We start from the raw sequence: 24,354 nt of genomic DNA, 5'->3' as shown, positions 1-24,354 counted from the left end.
ATGGTTTTTGTTTATCAGGTTATCAGAGGTATGTTCCCATGTCGCAGCACTTCTATTTAAAATTGAAGCAGCAGACAGACTTGGTTACACAAGGAAAGCATGCACTGAAGAACCATGTAAATTGAATGCTGATTTTGTGAAGAAAGTTTTACATGATCCAATTTCTAGAATAAAGTTCTATAAAGCAAAAACTGTTTCAAATGCCAAGTCTCGTAATAGGCATCGTATCAGGAAGTTTACACCAGCAATTGATGATCACAAACAGCAACTATAAGACTCACTAAAAGGGTGTACAACAAAACCAGTAGTTCTAAGCACATTTAATGGTTTTGGTTTGTAACCCGGATTTGTTTTCTTTCAATCGATTTGTGGCTTTTGAACACCGGTGTGCTACTGTTGCCTTTATTTATTACTCACCTGACTTTCATTGGATAACCACAACAGTTAATACCCCTAAAATGCCAGCAGCACTCCATAACGTGTATCATCCGGACAATATCAAGCTTACAATAGATGAATTATATGTTAAATGTAAGGGTATTGCTGATTCTATGACAAGATCATATGAAGTGTCAAGGTATATTTATGACTGCACAACATCCCAGAGCAGCTCTATGACTTGGTTTGACCAACGTGTAGGCTGCATTACTTCATCAACAGTGCACAGTGTACTACACACAACACTTGAAAACCCTTCAAAATCTCCGTTGAAGAAAATTTGTGACCCAGCACCAAAACCATTGAATGTACCAGCAGTTATATGGGCACGTGAACATGAGGAGAGTTCCCTTAAAGAGTTTAAACAGGTTATGCGTACTGATCATCAAAACTTTTGTGAACAGAAAACAGGTTTTCTGATTGACTAAATTATCCATTTATTAGTGTCAGCGCAGATGGAATAGCAACATGTGACTGCCATGGAAGTAGTGTAGTGGAAGTGAAATGTCCATACAAATATCGCTCAAATTTACTTCCCGAGTTTCTGGCTGATCCCAATGCCTGTCTTACAATCAAACATGAACTGAAAAAAACTCAGCCAGTACTACAGCCAGGTTCAGCTGCAAATGTATGTTCACAACATCAATTCTTCCTTTTTGTGGTATGAGGTGAAAAATTCACGTTGTCAGCAATGTAACAAAAGACAATATATTTATCAAAACAATGCTAGAGAAATCAAATTCTTTTTCCATTAATGTAATTGTACCTGAACTTCTCACGAGAAAGATTTCAGCACCAACAGAAAAGCCTACATCAAATGATGAACTATTTTGTATATGTCAGACGCCTGAAGATGGTAATATGATAGGTTGTGACAACCAGAACTGTAAAAACAAGTAGTTTCATCTGGATTGCATCAAGATGAAAAGGGTGCCAAAGTATACCTGGTACTGCTCCTTTTGTGAAAAAAAAACAATAGGAAATTGTGTTCATTGGTTATCAATTTTAACATTTTTTTTTATATCTTTCATAGTTGCTGATAGTTCTGAACTAGTTTCTTGTTTAATATTTATGACTGTGAAATGTGTAGACATTTTTAATTCTATCATCGTCCCGAGTATGCATGGCGTTAATATTGATTCACTTATAGGGTCTTTGCATCGGCACTAAACACATTTATTTAAAAACCAGTTGTTGGCATGACACGGGTTATGTTCTTCTCATATATGTTATGATGGTATGATACTAAACCCCTAACGGGAAGGATTGTGCCTGATATTCATATGATGAAGACATAATCTTTCAATCAGTTTAATTGAAGTCTGGAGCTGGCATGTCAGTTAACTGCTAGTAGTCTGTTGTTATTTATGTATTATTGTCATTTTGTTTATTTTCTTTGGTTACATCTTCTGACATCAGACTCGGACTTCTCTTGAACTGAATTTTAATGTGCGTATTGTTATGCGTTTACTTTTCTACATTGGCTAGAGGTATAGGGGGAGGGTTGAGATCTCATAAACATGTTTAACCCCGCCGCATTTTTGCACCTGTCCCAAGTCAGGAGCCTCTAGCCTTTGTTAGTCTTGTATTATTTTTAATTTTAGTTTCTTGTGTACAATTTGGAGTTTAGTATGGCGTTCATTATCACTGAACTAGTATATATATTTGTTTAGGGGCCAGCTGAAGGACGCCTCCGGGTGTGGGAATTTCTCGCTGCATTGAAGACCTGTTGGTGACCTTCTGCTGTTGTCTGTTCTATGGTCGGGTTGTTGTCTCTTTGACACATTCCCCATTTCCATTCTCAATTTTATGAACTATTTGCCATTGGACATTCAGCAACCGACAATCGATCAATAAATTCTATCCAGTTTATTTCTCACTCTGAAACTGTTATTGTTATTTTAACATTGATTATTGCTTGCTACGTGTACATGTATCTGAAATGTTTACTGGCAAATATATTGATGTAAAATATGTTTGCCTTAAGGGTTGAGCGCTTACAAACATGTTTAACCCCGCCACATTGTTTATGTGCCTGTCCCAAGTCAGGTAGTTCATTGGTTGTCGCTTGTTCATGTCTGTTGTATTTGTTTTTTGTAAATTGTTTTGTTATAAATTAGGCAGTTAGTTTTCTCAATTGAATTGTGTCATATTTTTCACGTCGGGGACTTTTATAGCCGACTACTAGTATACGGTATGGATATTTTCATTGGTGAAGGCCGTACGGTTGCCTATAATTGTTTACATCCACTTCATTTGAACTTTGGTTGATAGTTGTCTTAATGACAACTATACCACATGTCTTTAAATTGTTGAACAATTATAAGAGTTTTTAGAAATACAAAAAGGTGTTTGAATTTCAAAAAAGATATATGTTAAAATGTACCTGTTGACTTGAAGTGATCTTAGAAAATGAAAAACAGCAATTTGTACTTGAAAGATTCATTTTTTAAAACTAATGTTACATAATTGATGTAATATGTATAATGCAAAAATGAATATACTGATGAGTTTTAAGTTTATAAATTATGTTTGAATCAAGTTGAGTTGTTATCATGGTTATAAAATATCTTCATTTCAGAGTCAAAAGTTTTAGTTCTCTGAGTATACAATTCCATCACCAAGATTTGTTAGGGATGCACACACTCTAACAATTTTGTCAATTGATGTAAAAAAAGGTGCTTCAACTTCATCGTTCAAAGATTTCACTTAAACAATATTTAAAGTCCCATTCAATATAGTATAACGATTCTTCATTAGTCCAATGGCTCTTTCAATATGAATTCGAAAACTTACAAGCTTTCTTGAAGTATCAACGTCTTTTGCAGGTAATTGTTTTTTACTTTTTGTAAAGGCTGGTACAAGAAGTTCAGCTGAGCACTCTGTTGCAAAGTCATCTTAAAGTAGGAAGCCTCTATCTGCAAGAATCTTTTCACCCGGGTGATGGTATTAACGATGAATAAAACCACAAGAGTGCACAAGTTCATTATCGGACACTCTATCACCCCATGCATTTGACAGAAAAGTAACAACTCCCAATGGGCTACATGCTATGAAAAACTTTACAGTGCTATGTTTTTTATAATTCTAATATGCTTTAGCTCTTGCCTGTAGGTTTTTTGGTCGTTCAATAAAAATTTCAAAACAGTTCACAATTGCTGTAAGACTTGGATATTTAGCCTTGAAAATACCTGGTGTTTGTCTGCCCAGTGAATGAGGAAATCTAGTTTTGCAGGCATAAAATTTATCCAGCGCCAGAAAATGTCATTTATTGTTGATAATGCAATACCTCTGTGATGAGCAATAAATTCAAATGGTATTCTAACCGTAGCTTAATCAAAGTTGTAAACAATAGATCTCTAAGTGTAATCTGTTTGTGAGAGGAGCCCTTGTCAATAATTGTGACAAATAAGTATTCACACTTAGAAACAAGAGAGTCCAGTGAAATATTTACATTTATGGTCATTGTTTTCTACACATGCTGCGCTTAACCGAGTTTTCACTATCTGATCATGTAAACTTTGGTTTTCCATCAGAAGATTGTCCTTTTCATCGCGTAAACTGCTGATTTCTTTGAAGAACATTTCACGCTCTGATTGTTCAGTTGGTTTGTTGAAGCCATGTGTTTTTGTAGTATAAATTGGTTCTGATATGTAAATTGGTTGCATGTTTTCTTCATTTTCTGGGAAAAGCTCTTTCGGAGATAGAATCTGTCTCTTACACTCGGACACCTGATTTACAATGGGGGTTGTTTCATACTTCCTTTCCAATGCATTTGAGTGCCTCTGAAGTTTCTGTTGTTGTTGTTTCTTTGAGCTTAGATGATTGTTGTATGTAAACAATGTTGGCACATAATCTGGGTGAGTTTGATCACTTGATTGTTTTTCTATAAGAACACTAACAAAATATGTGTCAAGTTAAATGCCATGTGATATAACATTACAGAGCCAAAAATATACTAATATACAATAAAACAATCACGACATGACTTATGCCTACAAAATAATACCTTTGCTTCAACTTTAAGACAATAGGTAGGCAAACAATTTTATTTCTCAAAAAGTTACTGGTGTAAGGAAAGGAACCAGCCTGACTTAAAACTAAGTTATTGTTAAAAAAATTAGGCATTACAAAAAGCAAATCATCTTTAATATAGTGACTAATTGAGGTTGATTCCTTTTTTTAAAATCATAAAGCATTGTTCATTTTTGTCCCCCGCGAAACGCGTTGCAGGAGACATGGAAATACCGGGCTTCCGTCCGTCCGTCCGTCTGTCCGTCCGTCCGTTTGTCCATCTGTCTATGTGTCCGTCCGGTCTTATTAGCGCTCTCAGATGTGCAGTTCTTGCCATATTTTTATGAAACTTATATCGTAGGTTTATATCAGCAATGTCTTGGACGAGTTCGAAAATGAGTGCGGATCAGTTATTTTTAAATGAGTTAAGCCCCTTGGAAACATTAATTATAAGGAAAATATGTGCAACGCGGGGGACATTGGAAGTCTGTTCTTTTATTATTCATTAGTATACACATGTAATTTTTTGCAAATATAATAAAATTCATTTGAACTGTTTCTAAGCTTATTTCAATTTTTTAAAGGTGTTTTTTGTTGGATTTGTTCAAACAAGGTTCTGATATCACAGTTTATTGATAAATATTTTTTTCATATCCTGATGTTAAGACACAGTATAATCATGATACTTACCTTTGAATTAGTTTAATTAAAATATCGGTGTGAGCCAATGCTCCGTGTTGAAGGCCGTACCTTGACCTATAATGGTTTACTTTTATAAATTGTAACTTGGATGGAGAGTTGTCTCATTGGCACTCATACCAAATCTTCCTATATCTGTATAGCAACCCCCCTGACAAAAATTAATACCCGTGATTACACAAACTGATGAACAGTACCAAAAATAAAATGTGCATTACAAACAACGGAGTTTTTGGTAGGAATCTTATGTGTACCGTCTGGTCGGTCTCTTTTCAATGCAGTCAACCACAAATATAAGCGTTCTTTGTCTTTCGGGAATTTATGGAACGATAAAGACTTTAACATCATGCTGTGGTTTTGACAACCAACTGCACAGTATGTTTTGGGCATGTTGTCGGTTCTTTATATTACCAGAAATGCGCAATAAATGTTGTGGATGTATCGCTTCACCGCTCCTAGTAACACCAATATAAAGGGAAATAACTCTGTAGTAAAATACCCGGATGTTCGGGAATATGTATATAAATGACTAAGAATGTAATTTTAACACACTAATGAGTGATATAAAAATAGTTGTTCTATTTTATATATTCACGCAATATTTCGCTAAACAAATTAGCTTCATCAGGCGCGTGTAGCCATCCAGGTAAAAATTGGATGCTGTGGAGAAATTTTTGCCGCTTATCGTACATTTCCTTTAAATATATTTTTGCAGCTTATTGTACATTGCGATTTTTAAATCAAAACAAATAATTGTGTAAGTTAAGTAGTATGAAGTTCAAGATTTATTCCTTTGGTGTAAAATAAAACTGTTTTTCATCTCTCTCATTCAGTCCATCAGGTTCAAGAGTACGTAGCTGATGCATCCAAAATCTCTCTCTCTGTTTTCTACTTTGGGTGTCCTAATTGTGGTTGACCTCTATTATTTGAAAGGTGATATTTTCAAAAGCATGTCCTGTTCTTAAGAGGTGTCTCGTGATTGGGCAGTTTCTTCCTTTGGTATAAATGGCCGATGATTATTAAGTCTGATGTTAAATTTAGTTTCTGTTTCGCCAACATATTGCAGTTTGCAAGTTCCACACGTAAGAATATAAATACTATTTTCCGTTTTACATAGATGTTACATAGTTGTTGTACCGCTGTTTTGTTACTGTGCTTGTGAAAGAGTTTTAAGAGTTCGCGACTTAAAGGCACTTACAATTGCTTCAACGGCATTGTTTATAACACCCGATTTTAGAGGTGTTTTTTTTTTTTTTTTTTACTTAAATTTATCAAGTATGTCTTTGAGATTTTTAGGTCTTTTTGCGATAAGCAATAACAGGAGGTGATGGTAAAATTTCTTTTAATGAAGAGTCATTTTCAATTAGACGCCAGTGCTTGCGGACAGTAGATGAGATATTTGTCAAATCGGGATGAAAAGTGACAACAAACGGAATTCAATTTGTGCGGGTCGTCTTATCTTCGTTTTCCATAAGGATCTTTCGATCTTTTTCTTGGGTTTTACTGAAAGCTTATGTGATATTTTTGTTTTTGTATCCTGTTGATTTAACATGTTTTCTGAGTTGTCCCAAACGGTAGTTGAGTTTGGATTCCGAGGAGCAAATTCGATTTAGTCTGATGGCTTGGCTGTAAGGAATGCTCCTGGAGCAGTGTTTGTCAGTTTTCTTTGTGTGAAGATCAGTTGTCATGACCTCGTTTTTTACAAATGAAGTGGTGTCGAGAAACGCAATTTTCTCTCTTGAAAATTCAGATGTAAATTTTATTGAATGATGGAACTTGCTACAATGTTCTAAAAAATCTTGTAGATGTTCTGCAGTATCGTTCCATTTCATGTCAATATCATCAATAAAACGGAGCCAAGACAAGGGTTTGTATGGCACACTCAAAAGAATGCGTTCTTCAAGATCCCCCATAAAAATGTTGGCAAAAGAAGGTGCCATTTTTTTCCCATACTAGTACCGTCAATCTGTAAAAAGTGCTGGTCGTTGAAAATAAAGTTGTTATTTTCAAGTTCTAGCTTAAGTAACTGAACTAGACAGTCAGTTGGGCGATGTTTATCCTTTCGAATGTTCCATACTTTTTCACACGCGGTTAAAATGTATTCATTTTCGGAATATTAGTGTATAAAAAACACACATTCATCGAAACCAAAAGTTGTTTTCTTAGGTAAGGGACTTAAGGAATTCATTTTCTTCATACAGTCAGTTGTATCTTGAAATGTGAGATGGCAGTGGTCTAAGGTGGTAATCAACGAATTCTGAAACTTTTTTGGTAGAATGGCCATTAGCTGATACTATAGGTCTCCCTGGAATCCCTTCTTTATTGAGTTTTGGAAGTAAATAAAATCGACTGACTGTGCAAGTTTCATCTTGGCGTAGATAGTCGGACGTGTCGTCATCAATTTGTTTATCTTTATTCATTTCTGAGAGGATGTCATTTATTTTTTTGCTGATTCATTTAGTTGGATCACATGATATTAACTCTTTATAAAATTTAGTATTAGATCATAGACAGCTGACGATTCCCTTCTTCGGTGTAGTCCGCCTTGGTTATCACAACAACGGCACTTCCTTTATCTGCTTGTTTGATAACAATGTTGTCACGGTCTTTTAAGTTTATCATGGCTTGGCTTTCTGACTTTCAAATATTCCGTACTTGTTTATCACTGATTGAAGAGCTGACTTCAGCTTTAACTGATGGTTATAAATTATTCCAAATTACCGTGTTTGCTTTTAGGTGGATTTCATGTACTTTTCTTTTTAAATTTGGGGATGCATATGTCTCATTCATCACTATCATATACAGATTCATTTATTCCGGCTTCTTTTAAATTTTTCTTCTGTTGTCTATTAAAATGTTCTTTCAAACGAAGACGCCTGGCAAATTCTTTTACATCTGTCTTCAGTTGTAAATTATTCACGGTAGCTGGTACTAGACAGAAATTAAGGCCTTTACTCATTTTTTTTCTTCAGATGCAGTTAGTTCTATTGATGACAGATTTACAACGAAATTATTTTGGAATGAGTGTTTCTGTTTTTTAAAACGTCTTTTTCTCGGTGGTTTTAATTTATTCTCTGTTAAAGTTTGATTTTCTTCAAAAACGGCCTCGTTTAAATTTCGTATTCTGTTTGGCTTTGAAATATTGTTTTTCTATTCTTTAGATATCGTATAGTCTTCTCTGAATTATTTCCATGTCTTTAGTAGTAACAGACAGTGGTGTTTTTAAAAACGTTTCATTTATTTCTGAATTAATTTGTCTGTAACCGTAGATAGAAAGGGGTAGTAAAAGTTGAAGAAGTCGGAAAGAACAATTGAATAAAATATCGTCCCAACGTTTCATAAACCTGGTGGACTTTTACACCCGGTGTTTGAGGTGTCAATTTAATATTTAAACCTTTTGGTATTGTGTTATTATCTATGTACGATTTAAGATGTGAAGCATGATGTTCAAGTTGTATATTCTTTTTTGTTAAACTTCTCAATTTGTTGAAATATGTTTTATTTTTCAATGATCTTGCGAGGAAATAGATATGAACGGATTACACAAAATGAGATGTGTAATGCTTGTTGCCTGAGAAAATAGTATATAGTGTCTAAAAATAAAAACAATCAACATTCAAAACATTCAATCTATGTAGGCGTGGATCAGTTTGAAAATAAACTGATGCAGTTACTAAATTAAATTATATAAATGCCTAAGAATGTAACTTTAACACGTTAATGAGTGTTATAAAAATATTTGTTATATTTTATATATTCACGCAATATTTCGCTAAACACGACGGGCGCCACTAGTGAAGCAGAAACCGTTCAATTGATATATATATATATGGATTGGTTTTTGAGATTTGATGGTTTGAAATTAATTGCGGAACGTTTTACACCGATAGTACATGTACCTTTAAAAAAATCATTCAATTATATATATATATATAAGAAAATAAAAAAAGATAAATGCATCGTGTTTTCGATTTTTAGTTGACGTCTAACATTGTCAAAGCTGTGTACACTGTCTTATAAAGATCTGTGACATGACCCCTTTACTTTAATTTGACCTTAAACGAATTTAAAACTCAACAAACTAAACACGACGGACGCCACTTGTGAAGAAGAAACCGTTCAATTAATTCCAGAGCAGCCGAATCATACCCAGTCATTCGGAGACTTTTTAACGTTGCTCAATCCTGACTTTTCTGTGTAATGTTTTGTTGATTGTAGTTTGTTCGTCTTTTTTTCTGTTTTTGTCTGTCCTTTGTTTTATGGTATTACTTTCTTTTTTGTGCACCGCGCAACGCGTTGAGGGGGACATAGAAACACCGGGCGTCCGTCCGTCTGTGCGTCCGTCCGTCCGGTCTTGTTAGCGCGCTCACGTGTACAATTCTTGCCAGTTTTTTTATAAAACTTATAGCATAGGTTTATATCAACAATGTCTTGGACAAGGTCGAAAATCAGTGCTTATCATTAATTTTTAAAAGAGTTATTTTCCTTGGAAACATTACTTATATTGAAAATTGCATCGTTAGCGCTCTCATTTGTACAATTCTTGCCAGATTTTTATGAAACTTATATCATAGGTTAATATAAGCAATGTCTTGGACGAGTTCGAAAATCAGTGCCGATCAATTATTTTTAAAAGAGTTATGCCCCTTGGAAACATAAGTTACATGGAAAATTGCATCGCTAGCGCTCTCATGTGTTCAATTCTTGCCAGATTTTTATGAAACTTATATCATAGGCTTATATCAGCAATGTCTTTGACGAGTTCGAAAATCAGTCGATCAATTATTTTTAAAATAGTTATGTCCCTTGGAAGCATTGAATATATGGAAAATTGCATTGCTAGCGCTCTCATGTATACAATTCGTGCCAGAATTTTATGAAACTTAAATCATAGGTTTATATTAGCAATGACTTTGATAATTTCAAAAATCAGTGACAATCAATAATCTCTTAAAGATTTATGCCCCTTGGAAATATTAATTATATGGAAAATTGCCTGATCAGCGCTCTAATTTGTACAATTTTTGCCAGATTTTTATGAAATTTATATTACAGAAATAAGAAGATATGGTATGAGTGCCAATGAGACAACTCTCCATCCAAGTCACAATGTGTAAAAAGTAAACAATTATAGGTCAAAGTACGGCCTTCAACACGGAGCCTTGGCTCACACCGAACAGCAAGCTATAAAGGGCCCCAAAATGACTAGTGTAAAACAATTCAAACAGGAAAACCAACGGTGTAATCTATATAAAAAACGAGAAACGAAAAACACTTATGAACCACATCAGCTGAACCGTGAAGTCATTATTAGGTTAGGTAAACTATCCTCCTTATAGAGTAGACTAGTCCGACAGATAACCAATTTATGTGTCTGTTGGACTAGGCTACTTGGAAAGGAGGGTAGTATACCTGACCTAATAATGACTTCAAGGTTCAGCTTACAAGCACGCTAACCAAATATATTACCTTTGCCTACACACTCAATGAAATCGGCTGTAACAGGCGCCAACCTTCACCATAACTTGAAACAGTAGTGTAGCATTACAACATAGAAAGGTTGATATCATCAACGTCTTTGAAGAGTTCAAAAATCAGTGCTGATCAATTATTTTTGAAAGAGTTAGGCCCTTGGAAATATTGATTATATGGAAAATTGCATAGTCCGCGTTCTCGTGTGTACAATTATTGCCAGAATTTTATCTTATATCATAGGTTTATATCAGCAATGTTTTTGACACTTTCGAAAATAAGTGATGATCAAACATTTGGAACTCTGTTCTTTCATTTAATATAAATGCACAAATCAAATTTTGGAGAAATCACAGGATTTGATAATGATAAGAACGTTTTTCTTTGGTTGAAAAATGGTGTGTTATTTAGTGCTTTTCCACAATAGATTTATAAAATCATATTTGATGATTTAAATATTCACTCAAAACAATAAACACTTAAAAGACCTGGTTGGTGTCAACCATAACTGTTTTCGTAACTGGTTTGAGTATAAATCATTCCGTTGGTTTTCTTTCTTGATTTGTTTAACATTTTCGACCCAGGGCCCTTTTAAGTCGTTTACGTGTTGTGTAATCAAAACGCCCGTACTAAATTATAAGCCTGGTGTCATTGAAGTTGTTTTTCCCGTACTTTATTTGCCCATTGTTGAAGTTAGTGCGTTGAAATGTAGTTGTCCTTTGGTGTTTGGTGGATACATTGTATTATGTTATCTCATTGGCAATCATACCACATTCTCTTTATATGTTTATACCTGTACATGTATATTAATATTCAGATATTGGTATTTGTATGAAGACTTAATTTTCCTATAATAAAATATAAAATCAAAATTACAATTAACAAGGTAGCTTTAAAATTAAAAAGATGGTACACAGTAGCAAATGCATACATAACACCATAATAGTTAATTGATTGATATTCCAATAAAATTCATTCTGAAAACGGGTTGTTATAGCATTTAAATGAAATACACTGTGTGGTTTTGTATGAACTTTTTTTCTGAAAGATAAAGCATCTAAAGTTCTTCTTCTCTCTTTTTTTTTTGCGCATATCATACATAACATTTGAACCTGGATTAATGAGAAAGTATGACAAGAACGTTTTGTCGTTGATTTATAACTGTTTATGCTACCTCAGTGACAGTAATGTACGCAACTGAGCTGTTCTGATCAATGACTTCTGAGACATAAGCCTGTCATTAATTACGTTGATATTATAAGAATCGCAAAAAACAACAGTTACAAAGGGTGCTTAGGTCAATGTATCTTATTATACATCTGACTCACTATCTTTATTTATTGTTCTATCTTAATTAAACGTCAAAACAGAATACATGCTATTATCACATACATGCAAAGTTTGTCGCTAGAGAGATGTTTGCTGGATTCTTATTTTTTAATAGTTTCATCTATCGTTACGAAGACTTTCGTCAGAATAAGTGTCTTTACTTCTGCCTCTGGGCTGGAAAAGTGTTTTGAGAATTTTTATACGGTTTACAATTATCACTACTCTGCAAAAGGTTCCTGGAATAGACTTGCTCCAATACTGATAATATTTTATCGATATATGTTTTTAAAGACGACTTTGTAAAAACTGTTCTCATTGAAGTACCATAGTGTTCCCGACTTCCACATATAAATTGTCTAATTCAACATCGTTCTTACATCTGTTTGAAAATAAATGAGTACAACACAGAAAACAAAGCAAAAACGTAAAAAAAGTTATATTTCAACATACATTTTATACCTATAAATAAAATATGTCTGGTTTACGTCCATGAGACAGCTACCTAACAACCATTTAAAACCAAAAACTACGATTAAAGACCTCCAACAGAAGAATATTTAATGTATTGAAATATCATGACCTTTAAATTTAATCGACTCAATATAGTCAGTGTTATGAGGGCCGAAATTATATCTATGAGTGATAATTGAGAAGCCATTATTTTTTTTCTTCTTTCATTCTTATAATTAATTTCATTCTTTTTTTTCAATCAGGAGACAAAATGTGCCTACGGTTTGATAGTTATGGCTACCCTGTGGCTAACAGAGGCTTTACCCATACCGGTTACAGCATTGCTTCCTACGGTTATCTTCCCTTTGTTGGGTGTCTCCACAGCAAGGACTATTTGTTCGAAATACATTAATGTAAGTTCAAATTAGTATTTATTGTTTATAATGCATATTGGTTAGTTTAGTTTTGTTTTTCAACATATTAAAGAATAATGTTATGCAAATAATCTCACTTAATATACATATTAGTAGTGTTTTTACTGAATGACTACCATGAATAAAACAACGATTACACAACTTAATAAAAATGATAATAACACTTTATATTTGGTGCATTCGAAACAGTTTTCCGGATTACAAATATTTTACCTTATCGTGGTACCTCAAAACCAATAAAAAGGATGTATAAATACTTCAGGGCCATATATGGTCAAAAGGGACCATCACAGAAAGACAAAAAACCTTCTAAGGTCAACTTAAAAAGGAAGGCATATATAGCATTCCTTTATCATTATAATTTAGATAGATTAATCAGCTTAACACTGGTTCTCTTTTTGCGGTTTCTGCAAACAGAAATAACCCATTTTAGTGGAGAGTATCAGTCACTTTCGATAAGTCAAATATTTTTAAAATGACATGAAATATGCCGGTGACGTATTGAATATGTCTATAGATACAGACAGTTTACATTTCTGTATACAGTGAAAAAAATAGAAGTCTCACGAAAACTGACTGGACAAGGTTTAACCCATTCAAGAAAGCCAGGAGTTTTAGTATGTAATTTCTTTTTAAATTTTTGTGTTATATTCTTTTTGGTTTTACTTGTTTAGATTGGTAAGCGACTAAAAATATTTTGAAAATACTATACACTTAAAATGAATTAGGGATTTGAATGTTTTAGGACACGACTGTATTGTTCTTGGGAGGTCTTGTAGTTGCTGTTGCTGTAGAGGAAGTAGGATTACACACGAGAATAGCCATGGGTATAATATCTGTATTGGGATCGAATCCAAATATGTAAGTAAATGTTTTTCGTGTAGTATTACAGGACTAAAAAGGAAGGTAAACATGCATTACAAATCCGGTGTGATTTTCTATAACGTCAAATACTAGTATAAACAATCGACGAATGCGTAGTAGGGAGAACATGGTAAGAGGGTTTTAAAAACAATTGTGGAAACAGGATAACAATGAAATGAAATATAAGATACTTTAAAATGTGTTTTTGGTTCATCTATATGTTTCGGAGTTAAGTGTGACGTCCATTTTCTCTGAACTAGTACATATTTTTATTTAGGGGCCAGCTGAAGCCTGCCTCCGGGTGCGGGATTTTCTCGCTGTGTTGAATTCCCATTGGTGGCCTTGGGCTGTTTTCTGCTCTTTGGTCGGGTTGTTGTCTCTTTGACACATTCCCCGTTTCCATTCTCAATTTTATTCTAGAAGCAGTTTGCTTTTTAAAAGTACTTACAAGTACGTATCCCTCACGTCATTGTTCACGACAGTCACGCAGATTGCGTTCAAAGAAGAAATCTTCCCAATATCCACAGGGAATATGTGAATCTCCAAGGTGTTTAGATAGTATTAATTATTAACATAATTTATATTTCATTTACTTTTACCTTTGCCTTTTTTTAATTTTGGTTCAGGTTAATGTTAGGACTGATGTTACCAACATGGTTTCTGTCCATGTGGATCAGTAATACAGCAGCGACATCTATGATGATTCCCATCATCCAAGCAGTTATGACTCAGATAAAAGAGGCCAACAAAATAAGGTTGGAAGGAGCTAAAGGTATGCACGTAGTCTTGCGCCTTCTTACATACTAATTTTTGTATATATTCTAATGATATTCAGGTACTGTTTATTGTTTCGGAGCAAATGAGTGCATCCCGGTTATTTGTTAGGTTTTGCGATGGTCAATCTCGTGTTTTTGTGTAGTATCATGGCCATGGTATTGTCTCATTTAACTCGACTGCTGTTTGTTTTATTGCGCATTGTTCTGCAGATATCTGCGTCGAAAACGAAATGTCTTTTATACATTATTTGTCCGCCCATAAAAGGTAGTGTTAGTTAGGTACATGTTTATGGTATAGTTACATGTTATTTATAATTTATATATTAATGCTAAGACATCTTTGGAAAAAGTATGACAGCATGTTTTGTTCATTTTTGATATCATAATAAATTCGTGTATGTGTAGTAACCTTGACATTTGTAATGTTGACCTCTTTTAGTGTAACTCGTTAAAAATATTTTGGAATATAAACATGTAATTTACCTACATGAGTAGAAATTCAGTTGGTCACTCAAAGAGCTCAACATTACACACAGGAAAATTCCAAGACAAAAACCCATTGACCCATACAATTTTAGTACAAGAGATAGTTTACCCTTGGCGTAAGTCCGAGAAAAGCTCAAACACATCAAACGAATGGAGAACAACTGTCATATTCCTGACTTGGTACAGACATTTCCTTGTGTAGAAAATGCTGGATTAAATCTGGTTTTAAAGCTAGCTAAACCTCTCGCTTGTATGACAGTTGCATAAAATTCCATTATATTGACAACATTGTGTGAACAAAACAAACAGACATAATAGGTAAAAATATCTCAAATCAGGAAAAGCACTTAATTCAGTTATACATTGTTTCGAATAAAAATGTTACTAGAATCAAACAGAGTACTTTATTTATGTATATATAAAATAAAACAACACGTTATAAATTTCATGTGTCCGAAGCGCTTTTCTGGATTTATCTTTATCAGGAACGCTCAAAGCCTAATATTTGATATTGGGTGCTCAATGATCATCAATGTCGTTCACACAAACTTGGAAAGTCATCTGTTTTTAATATCTGTTTTGAGGTGCTCATTTTAATTTTTAGAACGGAAACTGTTACTTGAAGGTAAGGAAATGGTAAATGGGTGTTAACACTTTATCTGTTATAAATGGTTACATTTTACCACTATATTTATTTATTTCGTTTTTTTTCCTTTATCTAACATATATAAATGTCTACACTGTATTTATAAACTTCTTCATCTTTGTCCTTGAAAACTCTTATGATTTTTCTTCTGTATATAACTGTATGAACTAATGCATACTAATATGTTCTATTTTACGTGTTCATGGTCCCTGTTAAGATTTGGCAAACCTTTTTCTGAATCGTCTGTCATAATTGATATACAATAAGGAACCAGATATGGTGAATAATCCTTCTGGGTCATGTTATTACACTTCCGGCTTTTGGATTTCCTGTTTTTACTGTCTTACGTTGTTCACCATGGCATTTTTCATTAGTTTTTGTTAAACAAAAGAACGAATACGGTGTTAAAATTCATAACAAAAATTGCACATCAGTTCTATATCTCAAGTTCCTAAAATGAGGCCTTCAACACTGAGCAAGACTTTACACATCACTGCATGTTCTTGAGGGATCTAGCATCTTTTTCATCTGAATTTGTTTATAGAAATCGACAACGCGTCATCACTGTGTAGCATCACCGCCGGATATAGATACCCCCGAGGCATTGAAAAGTTATTCTCCGTTCAATTTATCCGCTTTGTTTACACGAATTTCTCTATAAAAACAAGTTTATTTCGAAATACAGTGTTGTTCAAGCTTAAATATGATATGGCTTTGATAGTTCTACGAAAACGTCAAATGAATAGTTGAAGGATAAATGTGTTTTATCAAGTTTGAACTCGCCATATGCTTCTTTGAACAGGTACCACCCTGTCCAATTCTGACGAATTGAAGAGAGAGAAAGCCAATTGAATAGTAGCTACATTATTAGGAATCACTATCACAACACTTTACTTGTCAGCAAAACGTAGAATATAAACTAAAAATATTAAACTTTGACCTTACCTGACTTCACATTTGGGGTTTTTTCACCGCTTCGGTGGTACCTATATCTGGTGGTGATGCTTCTCAGTTTTCATCTGTTTATAAACAAAAATGTCCAAATTGTCGAAGTTTAGTCTTTCATGTATTGGACTTTTAATTTTTGAATATTGCCATATTTTTTTAAACATAGGGTTTCGAACACTTACGGTTTGGTAGATTAGTTCACATTATACCTTTTCTGCTCTTTCCGTTATTTTTAACTTTAATATGATTATATAGTTTCATTTGTTAATTACAAGTAAACTTTTAATGTGAATACACATGTATGTTGGCTCCGATAAATTGTCTTATGAATTACTTTTCTTTTGACTAAGTTTATTTTATCAATGGTGTTACTTGTCCACTACTTACGAATAGCGTATAACATTATAAAAGTAACTATTCAAAAGAAAAAAATTAATATCTTTAGTACGCAAACTACTCAAATTTTATTTGGTCAATTTTTCTGTTTATTAAGTTTGAAGGAAACTATATGTATATATTGAGAAATTTGTCAGTGACAAGTTTCATATCTTTTTATAGATGTTTCTGAGTCAGAAAATCCAACCATACAAACCAGAGATTCGATATCGGTAAATCCGAGCGAGGGGAAAATTAAAAATGGTGCGATGCTTACCGTACCAACAGACACACAAATTTCCCCCGCCAACGACTCTGCAGCTTGGTAATAATTATGGAATATTATTTATTGTGAAAAATCAAATATGAAATTAATAGTATTTCTTTTATGGCAATGTGTATCGAAATCGAAATAATAATTATATGCAGTGAAGTAAAATAATTTGCTCTTTTTATTTTAACATGAATATTTTTAACAGGGTAAATGAGCTTCACATATTTTTGTCTTAACGACGGGCAGTCTTTCATAATATATCATAAGTTTGGTTTACTGGTTAGAAAAATAACTAGATTTATAAATTTCTATCTGATCTGTTAGGACACACTAAAATATAATTTAATTGATAAGAAAAATAAAACAAAAATCCCGAACTCCAAGGCAAATTCAAAAAGTGGAAGTCCATGAAAACTGATAAAATCAAACGCTATCAAAGAGGGACGAAAGATACCAGAGGGACAGTCAAACTCACAGATCGAAAACAAACTGACAACGCCATGGCCAAAAATAAAAAGACAAACAGACAAATCATAGTACAGATGACACAACATAGAAAACTAAAGACTAAGCAACACGAACCCCACCAAAAACTGGGGGTGATCTCAGGTCAATCAACGGAACAAGTGAAAAACAACTGCAATATTCTTGACTTGGTACTAGCATTTTCTGAAGAAAATGGTGGGTTAAACCTGGTTTTATAGCTAGCTAAACCTCCCACTTGTATGACAGTTGTTTATAGTTCCGTTATATTGACAAAATTGGGTAAGCAACCCTAACAGTGAAATGGCAGTGATTTATCATATTTAAGTCTATTATCATGATCCGTTTTGCTTCTTTATACTCGGAAGCAATAGGCTACTTCACGATTATTGCAGTCATATTGAATAGGGGAATTTTTTTTGGATAGAGGTGGAAATAGTATGAAAGTACGGGAAATCGGAGTGATGTTTCCAAGCAGCTGTTCTGTTTCAATGATGTTTTCCCGTATTTTTCAAACCATTTTTACCTCTATTATGAAAATCTGCCCCCTAATCAACATGGCTGCAATAACCGTGAAAGGGCCTATTATCAATCCAAACTAATCAATATTAGCCTACAGAATAACTACAAATCCAGCAATGAGCTTCAGCAGAACTAAAAATTATAAAAAGAATACGACGACAATAAATATTATGAATAAAAGGAAATATGGATTATACGTCAATGATGCAGCAATCCATGAAAACAATGAAATAAATAAAGATGAATAAATGTCAATTGTCTGTCTTTACCAAATAGACATAATTCACTATAAAAGATGTACACCAAGCAACTTTGCACCCTTTGGTTTTATAAGGAATTCTATTTTGAGTATGTTAGAAGATGAGAAAAGTACAGAAAATAGTGAATTGAGACTGTTTGGCAAAGGACTGGCACTTGGCGTTGCTTATGGTGCAAATGCAGGAGGCATTGCTACACTGACCGGTACTCCTCCAAACCTGATATTGCAGGGACAAGCTAACGAGTAAGTTCAATGCTTATGCTATTTCCATTGTGTATTACAAAAATGGCTTAATTATGCTCGATGGCAAAAGTATTGGAGATCATATACACCACTTAAATCGGGTGCTTAAAACCTTAACAAAACTGTTTAAAAAACGCCTTTAAGTGAATATACGAATGATCGAGATGAACCTTAATTTTGTTAGGGATTTTACCAATTGATTGATTTTATGTGCTGTACGCCAGAGCAGAAAAAAACATTGATTATATATATAGACTGAGCATGGGATTAAATGAGGTGGGATGGGCACGAGTGCTGCTGTGTTTTTTTCGTACTTGAATTCCCAACTCTCCCAACACGGGCTACGTACTTGATACATTCTGCAAAACCGCGGACAGGGTAGGGTATTTTCGTTCTCCAGTTGATGAAAAACCGTCCAATTTATGTACTCCCGAAAAAATTGTATTAGTTATACAAAGGCTTTTAAGGATGAAATCAAAAGCACTGGTCAATGAAGATAACTATACTAAATTTAATGCCAAGGACATATGTTGGTAGAATATAAGGCTAAATACTACACGTGTTGTTAGAATATTAAGCTGAATACCACACGTGTTGATAAAATAAGCTCAATGCAACACGTGTTGTTTAAATAAGCTAAATGTCATACACGTTGTTATATAAAGCTGAATATCACACGCGTTGTTAAAATAAGCCAAATGTTACACGTCACGGTCGTTAGAATAACCTTAATGCCAAAAGTTTTGAAGGCAAAAATATTTTCAAATGAATATCTATTATTTTAGGTGGCAATCTATACTGTTTTTTCTATAATAATTTTCATTACGTTTGATTGGTATCATGCTTATTTCTGCAAGCAGAAATTATTTAGGGAAAAAATTTGACCTCGGGTGTATTTGTGATTTTTAACAAGTTGTGTTCCCATCACACTTATAAATTGTTTCCAGGTTTCCTAAAAAAAAACATGAGTGTGTCACAGTGTCAACATACCGTTCATAAAACTTCAAAATTGCCATTCTGACCTAGGACACATATGGCCACCTGCTACATATGGATGAATGTACCTTTAAGGCCCCAGATAATTAATGTGATAAGGTTGTTTTGTTTTTAAGATTGACAGTTCTTTTGAAAAGAATAGGAAATTCATAAAATAATTCCAAAACAACTACCTATAGTATTGCTAGCCTACCTGGCCTGGAAGGCCATACTATATATTTGCATCTGTCGTCCGCACTTAAACTTTGAACATTTTCTTCTATCCTCTTTAAGCAATTAGTCAATTTTAACCGAAATAGGCAGATTGATTAATCGACCCTCATTTTGTTTTTGATCAAACGAATAACATGGCGTTCATCGGCAATCTTGAATTTTGATAGGCCAATTTGAAAAAAAAATCTCCTCTAAGACAACAAAGCAGTTTTAAAAAAAATATTTGCTTGATGTTTTGGAGATCCTCTACAAACGATCCTCGTTTAATGTTGATTGGGTGGAAAACATGGTGGAATTGGTAGCACATAGGTCTCGTTGAAAATTTTAAAAATCACACGCTCATTTTTTTCTCTGAAACAACTCAGTCAATGTGAAATAAACTGGGCAGGGATAATGTAAAGAAGGACTGCTACAAACTATCCTTATTTTGTTCTAATCGCACGAATACCATGACCATTAGAGACAATAATGTTTCTGATTTGAGAACTCTGAAAATCTTCTCCTCTGAAACTTAATTGCGAAAGTTTTGAAAACTTACAGGATTGATGATTGGAATACCCTATACAAGACAATTCTATTACTGTTGTTTTATTTTTTTCAACCAAAAATAATCATGGCGAGAGATTCTGGCAAGTTGGTGGTTTTTATTTTAGAATATTCGATAAAAGATCACCCGGGTCAGACTCTGGTATTACATTTGCTAATTGGATGGGATTTGCATTTCCGCTGTCGATTGTTATACTGCTGCTGAGTTGGATATGGTTACAATTATTTTTCCTGCGGTCATTGTGAGTATATGTGTTGTAGTTAGTATGCAAGACAAGCAATGTATGTTACATGGTGTACTTGGTGTACTTTACATGGGTTCAATTCAATCAAGAAACCATGTTTAAGTTGCTTTGTATGAATTTCAACAACCTAAACACCTCATGTCATGTGGGTGGAAGAAAGGATGCATATTGAGTATGATAAGACTTTCGTAATTCATGGAGGTATACTTCAATTAGGGAGATGACCCATTAAATCAGTAGTACGTTTTTAAAAGTCAGTTTAATCAGGCATACTTTTGAAACATGATTAAAATAATCTCTGTTATTTAGAAGCTTAGAATATATACATATGTATTCATATAAACAAACGAACCAGTGATTTTTAAAAGTTATGTCCCTTGACCAAGTTCTACCTCCTCGACGTTAAGATTCAAATGATAGCTAACTCGGTTACATTTAAGACCTTTCAAATAATGTAATACAATACATAAAGGAGGTCAAAACCAACCAAGACCACTTCCACACAGGCTTACTGGGGGTCAGACTCAAAATATGATAAGGGTTAAATCCGTTTTACACGCGCACAAACCAACCCATTTCCCTATCAAAATCATATGTCATATAAGTAAAACACATATTAAAAATTCTGTGCAGTTGAACAAGGTGATTTTTTAAAAATCGGAGACAACTCTTCTAATAGGTTTCAATGAAGTTTCTGTATAAAATTGATACATACATTTAGATAATTACTTGACATCTATTTTGATGCTTGCTTACGTTTTCAGTTTAAAACAAAATTAAAATTATTCCACTAATCTATATATATATATATATATGTTTTAATTAGACAAAGTGTTGGAAAAAGAAACACATCAAACATACCAGGCTAATGTGGAGAAATGGTCAACAGTGTTCTTTATATATTCAGGTGTATACGAAAAACAGACGCAGTGAGGACCGCAGCAATTCAGTCGGCTATTAGACATGAACGCAAGAAAATTGGACGAGTGACGTAAGTTTCATTTTCGGAGACTGGACGCTTTTTGATTTCAAATTTCCATTCAGCTTATAACTATTTGTCCGCAATTGAAGGACATCTTGCTAGACTTTCCCGTAAAATAAAGGCCGTCGTAAGAGGAAAAGTTTGCAACTCCAATTCAATTTTTTATGACTAGTTTATCAAGTGTCGCAAAATCTTATAAAAATTATAAAGATTATGCACTGGTATTAATACATAAGTTAAGTCAGTCATTAAAAAAATTTAAATCTTATTGGTTTTCGTGAAGACACCACCGACCCATAGAACAATTAAGTAGACCCTTTTGTTATTAGCGAATACTAGCTAAATATAAGTGACATATTACTGAAAGTTGCATAACCGAAAAAAATCTTCGGTTATGCAACTTTCAGTAATATATAACTTATATTTAGCTAGTATTCGCTAATAACAAAATGATCTACTTAATTTTTCTTTGGTTGTCTTCTAATAGAATCGTTTGTTGTTGTAATTTATCGATCATTCTTGGTCTTTCAGATGCAACTTTTTAGAACTTGCGGTAACTTGTAGAAAATACGAGCTACACAGTGTATGCATAACTTTAGATCCTTCATGACAACGGTGTAACATCATAATATTTCTCTGTCAAAATCATGCTATTTCTTGTTAATTAATGTAATTTATTACTGGTAGTAAGAATATGTGATTATGTATATGTAATCATACACAAATCAGGAAATAATGAATTTCAACATAATAAATTATCAACCGAAGTCGTTTAAATATACCACACAAAAAAAACAACTTGCAAAGCTATAGAATCACAACAGATGTGGACAACAAAATAATTATAAAACTTTAGTTTTCTATGTTGTGTTTTGTGTAGTGTTGTTTGTCTTTTCCTCGTTTTTGGTTTTTTAGTTTTACTGCAGTGTATAGTACAAAGCATAGACTTACAATGTACAGTGCTTTCATCATGGTTTTATGATGACTGATTTGTGATGAATATGTTTTATTATGCAAACAAAGACTGTGTTTTATAGTTATTATCAAAAGTCTCTTTTGAATAAATCTACTATTTACCTGTATGTACCTTTATTATTGACGCAAATGAAATGTTTTATTTTTGGCGCAAATGAAATATGGTTTGTGCGCAAATGAAAGATTTTTTGGCGCAAATGAAATGACAATTGGCGCAAAAGCAAAGCACCGGATACATTAATGCCAACTCCAACTTGCATAATTGAATTCGTTTTGATTTAATTTTTCTGTTTTCCATTACTAATAAGATAAGATTTACATTTGTAAAAATCATTAAATTCAATTCAATTGATTTATGCAATACAAAATTATTATAAAACGTTCTCATTTAAGTGATTCTGTTTATGTTATTATGATAACACGGAAAACCTACTTACAAGCAAGGACGGAAGCTTGTAAACTGCAAATTTTTAACGCAGAACTTTAAAATTTCGGTGAGACTATACGATCTTTCTTAGGAATTTACCAATGTTTTACGGAAAGAAGACCATCTCCATTTGAAAGTTTAGCGCTTCGGGTGTTCTTAACGTTCAAGAATCTAAATCCTCATCAGACATAAACTCATCATAGATACCAGGATTAAAATTTTATACGCCAGACGCATAGCCAGAAATTAGTAGTACTTTTGCTAATTAATATTCATAATATGTAAATGAGAATTGTACCACGTGATAATAGTTTGAACTGGACTGGCTTGATATCATTAAAATCTTTAAAACACGGATATTATAAGTTGCCCGTCACAGAGTCCTTGTTTATAATCACTCTGATATTTCCGTAAAGTTGTCAGGCTATGGAACGCCACAGCTGTCTTATGTGGAACTCTGATACTACTTCATGTTGTTTTATTATTACTTGATGATATTTTGTCTTTACTTAATATGGTTTTGACATTACGTAATGATATTTTGATATAACTCAATATGGAATAGTCATTACTTAATGATATTTCGATATTACACGATATGATTTCGTATTGACTTGATATAGTTTTGTCATTACTCAATATGGTTTTGTCATTACTCGATGTGGTTTCACCATTATTTAATGTGGTTATGTCATTAGTCAATGTGGTTTTAACATTACTTGATGTGAATGTGACTTAACGTTATGTAGTTGTTTCATTACATGATGTGGTTTTGTTATTTTGTAATGATAATTTGCCTATTCTTTATATGGTTTTAACATTACGTAATGATGTTTCAAAATTTGACGATTTTACACTACATGATGTGTTTGTTTCATTATTTGATGTGGTCCTGTCATTCTTTGATGTGGTTATCCCATTACTTGATGAGGTAAAACCACGTGACCAATTCGGAAAAAAATATGTTCTATTTTTAAACAGATTTCAATATATCGTTTGTTTAATGTGCTTTGGATGGGTAATGCTATCCATTGAGTTAAAGTTCAAATTAAAGTTCGAGTGGTTGTCCATTTGGTATGAAAAAGGGGAACGGCAGACAATAATAAGAAAAAAAGTATTAAAAAGTTTACAGTATTTCGGACATAATTGGGATATCCCCAAACCACTTGGTCCTGTTGTTTTTATCCTAAGTTCTCCAACGGAAGCAGTATTTTTGTAATAAATTTGTAAAATATTCCACGGAACCATGTGTCTCGCC

General features: G+C 33.4%; 1 protein-coding gene across 3 annotated transcripts in view; it reads left to right on the top strand.

Moving 5' to 3' along the window:
- LOC127712310 (solute carrier family 13 member 2-like) overlaps positions 1-24,354 on the top strand; it is a 48,079-nt gene that overhangs the window by 10,979 nt on the left and 12,746 nt on the right. The window contains exons 2-9 of one of the 3 annotated variants that reach the window (XM_052218679.1): positions 12,666-12,815; positions 13,582-13,697; positions 14,327-14,472; positions 15,567-15,587; positions 17,115-17,256; positions 18,545-18,712; positions 20,575-20,709; positions 21,620-21,703. In XM_052218679.1, coding sequence (XP_052074639.1) covers positions 12,666-12,815; positions 13,582-13,697; positions 14,327-14,472; positions 15,567-15,587; positions 17,115-17,256; positions 18,545-18,712; positions 20,575-20,709; positions 21,620-21,703 — 962 coding nt within the window. The remainder of the gene's footprint in view (positions 1-12,665; positions 12,816-13,581; positions 13,698-14,326; positions 14,473-15,566; positions 15,588-17,114; positions 17,257-18,544; positions 18,713-20,574; positions 20,710-21,619; positions 21,704-24,354) is intronic. The other 2 variants (XM_052218680.1, XM_052218681.1) reach the window with 2 other exon arrangements.

Source organism: Mytilus californianus, unplaced genomic scaffold, assembly GCF_021869535.1.
Source record: "Mytilus californianus isolate M0D057914Y unplaced genomic scaffold, xbMytCali1.0.p SCAF_8, whole genome shotgun sequence".
In the NCBI taxonomy this organism is placed as follows: domain Eukaryota; kingdom Metazoa; phylum Mollusca; class Bivalvia; order Mytilida; family Mytilidae; genus Mytilus; species Mytilus californianus.
This window is presented reverse-complemented; position numbering and strand designations above follow the sequence as displayed.